General features: G+C 44.7%; 1 protein-coding gene across 1 annotated transcript in view; it reads right to left on the bottom strand.

Moving 5' to 3' along the window:
- Nucleotides 1-76: 76 nt before the first annotated feature.
- LOC105237394 overlaps nt 77-8587 on the bottom strand; it is a 29497-nt gene continuing 20986 nt past the window's right edge. The window contains exon 11 of the mRNA XM_034670802.1: nt 77-612. Coding sequence (XP_034526693.1) covers nt 485-612 — 128 coding nt within the window. The 3' untranslated portion in view covers nt 77-484. The remainder of the gene's footprint in view (nt 613-8587) is intronic.

Genomic DNA, 8587 nt, shown 5'->3' with positions numbered 1-8587 from the left:
AAAAAAAAAAAAAAAGAAAAGTGGCTCAGAGCTCATGCAGACTGTGCTGTGGGGACACCTGGAAGTCTACCACGACGTCCGGAGGGCTCGTGGTGCCGCGGGCAGCTGGCCGGGTGGGGACGGCCTCACGACTCTCCCCTGTGCACACGGGGCGTTAGGAGGTAGCCGGCTCTGGGAGCACCTTCTCGGTGCATCTCAAATTGTTGTCCCGTGTGTCCTGTTATGGACCTGGGCTTCCATCAACACGATCTGAGGGGACATTCGCTGAAGACCACAAGTATTTTTAGGTTGCAACGCAAGCCTGACCAAGGTCAGGGAAGAGAATGGAAGTCAGTGTTTAAACTCATGCCCTCTGTGGCAGGAAGGTCGTAGACAAAGCCTCAGGGTCAGTGACGTTATTTTCCATCATTCCATTTACACAGATACCCACACTTCACAAAAATTAAATTAATCTAAAGAAACTGCTGACAGCACACATCTGTCATCATACTGACCTTTCCACGCTGACGACTGTCCCGTCAGGAAACACAGTCTTTTCACGTCCGGCACTCAGACGTTTCACTGTCCCGTCTGGAAACACGATTTCCTTTGAGCCATCAGGGTGGTATTTTTCTGTGGAATACACGTTTTAAACACACGTCTCCCTCATCTCCCTGCTACGTCTCTCCTGGTGACCCAGTCCATAAATCACTGGTATTCGAGACCTGGCTTTGTGTCCTGCTCTATCATTTTGTTTGTAGTTGACTGACTTGCTCTAGGCACACTGATCTCCTTCCATCTCATTAGAACACAAAATTCATATTCTTCCAACTGTGCTCAAATTATTCCCTTAGCTAAAATGTTCTTTTCCTTCCATATGCTCTCTGGCTCCTTCAAGGTGGAAGGTCATTGTCAATCCCACAGCAGGTGACCTTGGGTTTCTGAATGCCTTTGACCTTCAGTTTTACTTTTTCACAGTGACTTGGTGTCAGACCAGATAATGTGGTGAAGACCCAGGTCTCCCTCCACAGAAGCCTCCAGAGACAACACTGACTTTCAACCTTGTGCAAGACAGACCCTTAGGGGCTCCTGGCTGGTTTAATCAGTAGAGCATGCAACTCTTGATCTCAGGGTTGTGAGTTCAAGCCCCATGTCAGGTGTGGAGCCTACTTAAAATAAAAATTTTAAAAAAGAGATAGAAAAAAAAACCTTTAAAAGCCATGGGGCTGCTTGTGCAATGCTGAGCCCCGGCTCGGTCCAACGTTATCACAGGATCAAAGGCAAGTTTATATTTTGCACACATGTGCATGTTTGCATGTGACTGCGAGCAAAGAAAAGATGTTAATAAAACTTAATTGATTAGTTTCTGTTTTCTTTTTAAAATATTCATGTGCTTCTTTTCGTTTTGTTTAACTGTTAGCAGTTGCTGGCAGACAAGAGGCAGCACAAAATATACATGAGAATAAACGGTGACAAATCTTACAACTGAGGGAAAATTCTACCCATTACTGTGAAAGTTTGTTTTTATGTGGTGTATTGATGGAACGCCTGGAAGGAACTGGGGGGCTCTTCTTTGGAGCAATTCATTTGAGCACCACTGAGTTCACCGACCCCTGGTGCATACTCTGGGCGCAGGTCTGCTGATCTGTATGAATTTTACAAGAACGTGTGTGTGACACACAATTGCATCTATCAAATGACAGGAGTGGAAAACGAGGCCTTCAACTCACAAGCAGAGGACTGAGGATACGGACATGCCTCCCACGACAATAACAGGACTTGGAGTTTCTACGGAGATAGAGTGAAGAGGGGTGTGGGAGACATCCGCATGGACCAGCCAAGACTCGGGGGGGGCCTCGAGGCTTAGGGACAGCAGTGAAACACAGGTCTACAAAGTACCTGTCTCTTCCAGAGGACCTGACTCAACATTAATCAGTCACCTGACGCAGCGTGCGTGAACCAGCAAGTGTAATGTGCCATTGTCAAAAACTGGCTGAAGGTACCCGAAGAAAGCAATTGCTTTCCTGTCTACCTCTCCACTTACTTGCCAAGTCAGAGCCCAAAGGACAGGTTGTGAAGGTAAAACGTCCAACCAGACACACCTGAGCATCGGCTGGGAAGAGCCTGCTTAGGGGCCCCTCACACCATCGCTGACGATCTGTTTAACAACGACCTTGACTTGGCTCGTGGCAACTCAGAAACTCTGAAAACACTCCCACTCCCAAGCCTGATGCTCGATAAAGAAACACTGGAAACCCATTTCACTGAGCTCCCACACTCATGGCAAAGGCCAGACCTCACAGTGGCTGCAGAGAAGCAGACAGGACGGAAGCTGCAGCCATCCCGCTACTGGGTGCTGACCGTGTCCGCTCTGCGCTCGCGCTGGCTCCACGGGGAATCAGCACTCATCCTTGCTTATGGATGACACGCTTGGAGGTCACACCCCCGTGCAAGGGTGAGCCAGGACACATCCACGTCTGGCAAGACGAGTGCGCCAGGGAACTGGTCCCATTCTGAGCTCCTGGAGGAGTCCGCGGAGTCAGGGACACCCCGCCCCAGAAGCAAACCCAGAGGAGCCCCGGTGCCTCCGACAGCAGCAAGCACAGAGTTTCTGGTTGACAGACCCAAAAAGGGCCCGCCGGGACTGCCACCCAACACAAGCCGACAACTGGAGCCACGAAAACGGTGAGGGAGCGTACCGCTGGGGGGAGGCGCCCGCACACGGCCCACCACCCCCGCCACGAGTACGACGTTACCAGAAACCGACTATACAGTGAATGAGTGTATTTTAAGAATTGAAGGAAGAGATTGAAAACAAAAAAGAAGTGATATTAGCAAAACAAAACAAAACAAAAAGACTAGATACATTTGAAAAAGACCAAAATGGAAGTGAAAATAGAATCATTAAAATTAAAGCTAAAAGGTGTACGGGAAGCATGTAATATTCAGCTAAAGCGACAACTGATGAACCAGGAGGAAAGTGTGAAGAGCTTAACCAGGATGCAATGAAGACAAGAAAAATGCAGTGTGATGAGCGACGAGGAGTGAGGAGCAGGTGGGGTCCCAGCCCCGTGACTGGAGGGACGGAGGGAGACAGTGCAGGAGGGTCACGCTGGTCAGGACGACAGCTGAACAGGAGTGCCGGAGAAGGTCGAGGGCACCCCGTTACATTACATTACTAAGGATTTTTAGAAAGTATGCGCACGTGTCTATCGCATGGAACATGCTTGTACTGGACCATCATTCACTGTTTTCCTGAAATTCACATTTCCCCAGGCCTCCTGCTATGTCTGGCGCCCTACCTTTCAGAAGACATGAATCATTGAACCTGAGGGGCACCCCGTCCCCACACAGTGGATGCAGTCACATCGGCACTGACCCCTGTCGTAGCACACCAGGAGACACAACGTTTCCTAAAAGCAGCAGGAAAGAAAACAATTCCCCTTCACCTTCTAAGGAAGAAATTAGGTAGATGTCAGACCTTCCGACAGATGTGACAGGGAACAGCGTTAAATCCCCCACATGCTGAGAAAAGTTGCTTGTTATCCTTTTGCTCAAATTTCTCCAGTGATTGCTGTCATCGTAAAAGTCTAGGTCCTACACACTCAGGCTCCTCACACTTTGACCTCACCTGCTCTGCATGGGCTCTAATTTGTCCCCTGCCACACTGGCCTCCGTGATTTTCCTGACATTTCTCTTGCTCTGCTCTCTCTAGAATGCTCCTCCCCTGGTACCCACATAGCTTTCTCTCTCTCACGTCAATCGTGCCTCCCCTTAAGTATCATCTCCTCAGGGAGGGCCTCCCGGATCACCCTACAGGTAGAGTATGGAAATAACAGCCAGGTGTCAAATCACACTACCCCCTTCTCCATTGTCTACCGTCTTACTCTCCTCTATAGCTTTTAATATGTGTTCACTTTTATTTATTTATTTTTATCTCTTTGTTGTCTCCCTCCAATAAAACTTCATGAGACGGGGACATCACAGTTTTGTTCGCTGTCATGCATCCAGCCCAATAACAGCACTAGCCCGGCGCAGGCACATGATAACGGTCTATGGAATAAATGGTGCAGAATTATACATCACGGTAAGTGATGATTCATGAGCAAACGTGAGATCAAGAGCAGATCGAGCAAAACGAGGCAGTTGCCCCATCTGAAGAACGCATTAGAAGGGAGCTGTACCAAGAGGCACATGAAAGAATAGTGAGCCAGCAAATCTACGTAAATGTGAAAAAAACTAAAGTAAACCTCTGCTCTATAAACAGTGATAATCATAATGAATTTTGAGGGTAAAGAAAAAAAAACAGGGAGAATTAAAATACTGGCAGGAGCGTGCAGAAGGGCGTGAGAGGCGGAAAGCGGATCCTGGCTTCTCCGGGAGGATGACAAGCCCACCTTCTCCTTGACTTGAGAAGTAAATCCTCTGGTTAAATAAAATTATCTTGAGATTGTGTAGTTTTCATTTGTATGTTACTGTTAAGAACACACCTTAACACACGGATTTAGAAACAGCAAAAGGAAAAGAATGGGGAGAGACAGACCAGGCAAGCGCTAACTGCCAGAGGGCTCCACGTGCGACTACCGCGTTACCAGACCTAAGTGTGGGTGTCACTGCCCAACGATCAAGACAGAAGCCAGTCCACCAGAAAGAGAAACATTACAAACAGATCATGATAAATCCATAGTCAGCATGACAGATTGTCACCACACTCTCATTATTTAATAGCTCATGCTGATTTTAACATTAGTAATAGAGCACAGAATATTTTAAAACACATTTTTTGTTTATTTAATTCCAGTTAGTTAATACACAGTGTTACATTAGTGTCAGGTGTACAATATAGTGATTCATCACTTCCATACATCACCCAGCGCTCGTCACAAGTGCCCTCCTTCATCCCTCTCACCTGTTTCCCCCATCCCCCCACCTCCTCCCCTCTGTAACCATCAGTGTGTTCTCTACAGTTCAGAGTCTGTTTCTTTCCCTTTCCTTGTTTGTTTTGTTTCTTAAATTCCACATGAGTGAAATCATATGGTATCTGTCTTTCTCTGACTATACTCTCTAGCTCCATCCATGTCATTGCAAATGGCAAGGTCTCATTATTTTTTATGGCTAATATTCCATTGTATATACACCACATCCTTTTTATCCATTCCTCTGTCGATGGACACACTTGGGCTGCTTCCATATCTTGGCTATTGTTGATACTGCTGCTGTAAACATCCAGGTGCATGCATCCCTTTGAATTAGTGTTTTTGTGTTCTTTGGATAAATACCCAGCAGTGCATTGCTGGGTCATAGGGCAATTCTATTTTTAACTTTTTGAGGAAACACCATACTATTTTCCAGAGTGTCTACACTAGTTTGCACTCCCACCAACAGTGCACAAGGGTTCCACTTTCTCCACATCCTCACCAACACCTGTTGTTTCTTGTGTTTTTCATTTTAGCCATTCTGACAGGTATGAGGCGGTAGCTCATAGTGGTTTTGATTTCATTTCTCTGATGATAAGTGATGTTGAGCATCTTTGCTTGTGTCTGTTGACCCTCTGTATGACTTCTTTGGAAAAATGTCTGTTCATGTCTTCTGCCCATTCTTTAACTGCATTCTTTGTTTTTTGAATGTTGAGTTTTTTATTTTTTATTTTTTTAATGTTTCTTTTTATTATATTGTGTTAGTCACCATACAGTACATCCCTGGTTTTTGATGCAAAGTTCGATGATTCATTAGTTGCATATAACACCCAGTGCACCATGCAATACGTGCCCTCCTTAGTACCCATCACTGGCCTATCCCATCCCCCCCCCGAAGCCCTCAGTTTGTTTCTCAGAGTCCATAGTCTCTCATGCTTCATTCCCCCTTCCTATTACTCCCCCTTTCTTTATCCCTTTCTTCCCCTACCAATCTTCCTAGTTCTTATGTTCCATAGATGAGAGAAATCATATGATAATTGTCTTTCTCTGCTTCACTTATTTCACTTAGCGTTATCTCCTCCAGTGCCGTCCATGTTGCAGCAAATGTTGAGAAATCATTCTTTGAGGTCTTTCATCCATTTGGAGTTTATCTTTGTGAACGGTGTGAGAGAGTGGTCAGTTTTTTAAGTTATTTGTATATTTTGGATATAACCCTTATCAGTTATGTCATTTGCAAATATCTTCTCCCATTCTGTAGGTTGACTTAGTTTTGTTGATTGTTTCCTTGCCTGTGCAGAAGCTTTTTATTTTGATGAAGTCCCAGTAGTTTCTTTTTGCTTCTGTTTCCTTTGCCTCAAGAAACATATCTAGTAAGAAATTGTTATGGCCAATGTGAAAGAGGCTATTTCCTGTGTTCTTCTCTAGGATTTTGATGGTTTCCTGCCTCATATTTAGGTCTTTTATCTATTTTGAATTTATTTTTGTGTATAGTGTAAGAAAGTGGTCCAGTTTCATTCTTCTGCATGTGGCTGTCCAGTTTTCCCAACACCATTTGTTGAAGAGACTGTCTTTTCCCATTGGTTATTCTTTTCTGCTTTGTTGAAGGTTGATTGACCAGAAAGTTGTGGGTTCATTTCTGGGTTTCTTGTTCTTGAAAACACAACTTCTAAAAGTCTTAATCTGAAGGCATTTGTAGATTCCTGCACATGCTCTCAAGCACATATGGAATATTTAGGGGAGAAGGACTACATTCTAGGCCATAAAGGAAGACAAACTATATCAAAGAAAAGGTAATAATACAAGCTATGGTTTGACACAATTTAGATAAATTAAAATGAAAAGCAAAAGGAAAAGTAAAACACACCATACATTTGGAAATTATTTCAAAACACTTTCAAATATAACTCATGAGCAAAAAATAAAATCAAACTACAGTAAAAAATAAGAGACACTTAGATCTTCATTAGACAAATAAATGTTAATAAAATTTGAGGAGTATAATAAAAAAGGTGCTTAGAGGGAATTTATAGCTTTGAATGTTTATATTAGGGAATAAAAACTGAAAATTAATAAGCACTTATCTTTACCTCAAGAATCTTTTTTAAGATACATATTTTAAGAGAGAGAGAGCATAAGTGGGAGAGGCAGAGGGACAGGGAGAGAGAATCTCAAGCAGACTTGGTACTGAGCACAGAGCCCCATGTGGGGCTCAATCTCACAGCCTGAGATCGCAACCTGAGCCAAAACCAAGAGTCAGACATTTAATCAACTGCACTACCGAGGTGTCCCTCTACCTTGAGAATTTAAAAAGAAAATAAAGTCACACCTAAACATTATAAATATAAAGCCTTAATTTGTGAAAGAGAAAAAACAAAGCTATAGTACAAAGCATCAACAAAGCCAAAAATCAGTAATTCGAAATAAATAATGACCACAAAGACTTCTGTAAAATTGGTCAAGGAAGAAGATTTAGGAAGGAGGGAGGAGCTACAGTCCCAGACGAAGCAGAAACCTAAGAGCACGCATGGAACACTCCGGAGGCAGAAGCAGATCGTGCATGACTTCTGGGATCCAGAGGGACCGCAATTCCGTCCTGGGCTCTGGAGCCAGACCGTGCAGGAAGCCAGTACGGGAGTGTGGACACATCTTGAACTTGCTGCCCTCAGCTCTCTCACCTCTAAGATGAGGACAGTGAGGGCTCCTATTTCACTGGATTCTTTGAAGGTTAAATGTGCAGATGGAAAGCACCTAGCAGAACACCAGCCGCATAGTGACCACTGTGTAACTCAGAGCTGTTCTTACGATCCTTACTGTGAAATCATTAGGGACATAGCTTGCATTTGCTACAGACTTCCAGGGACTGCTCTCACTCCCTAACAACCAGACCTCAGATATGAGGCACAGTGGAACATGTACTAAAGATCTGGGGACAACTTACCAAAATAAACAAAAGGAGAAATGAGCAGATGACGGCGAGACTGGAGAGGCAGTGGAGGGTGGGGAAGGGCCAGGGGGAAGCCCTGACTTCCACAGGTGGGAATGGCCAAGGAGACAGAGAAGTTGATATAGAAAGACATGGGCTGGGAGTTCCAGAAGAAGAAAGGAGAATGCAGACGAATGGCTATATCACCAAAGGTCATGGCTATGGACCTCCTAGAGCAGATGAAAAGGTGTAAACCCATAGGCGGAAGAAGCACCACATATTCCAAGCAGAATAAATAAAAAGAAATCCCAGGGATAAGTTATGGGTGGAACTACATTCCTACAAAGTTCCTATATTGACGTCCTAACCTTCAGTGCCTCAGAATGCGACCTCATCTGGAAATAGGGTCTTTGCAGAAGTAGTAAGTTAGGATGAGGTCATACTAGAGTAGGGGTGGGCCCTGATCTCGTATGACTGGTAAACGCACAGACGTATGAATGGTGAAAGGGATATTGGTATATGCAGCTTACTCTCTAGGGGGCCAGCAAATGATTCTATATGTATGTACATGTATACATATGTACACAAAGAGAGAATGATAAAGCAAATATAGCAAAAAGTTAAGAATTGAGTCGGGGGGGGCGCCTGGGTGGCACAGCGGTTGAGCGTCTGCCTTCGGCTCAGGGCGTGATGCCAGCGTTATGGGATCGAGCCCCACATCAGGCTCCTCTGCTATGAGCCTGCTTCTTCCTCTCCCACTCCCCCTGCT

The sequence above is a fragment of the Ailuropoda melanoleuca genome, chromosome 10 (genome assembly GCF_002007445.2).
Source record: "Ailuropoda melanoleuca isolate Jingjing chromosome 10, ASM200744v2, whole genome shotgun sequence".
In the NCBI taxonomy this organism is placed as follows: Eukaryota; Metazoa; Chordata; class Mammalia; order Carnivora; family Ursidae; genus Ailuropoda; species Ailuropoda melanoleuca.
The sequence above is the reverse complement of the archived record's forward strand: the minus strand, read 5'-3'. Positions and strand labels throughout refer to the sequence as shown.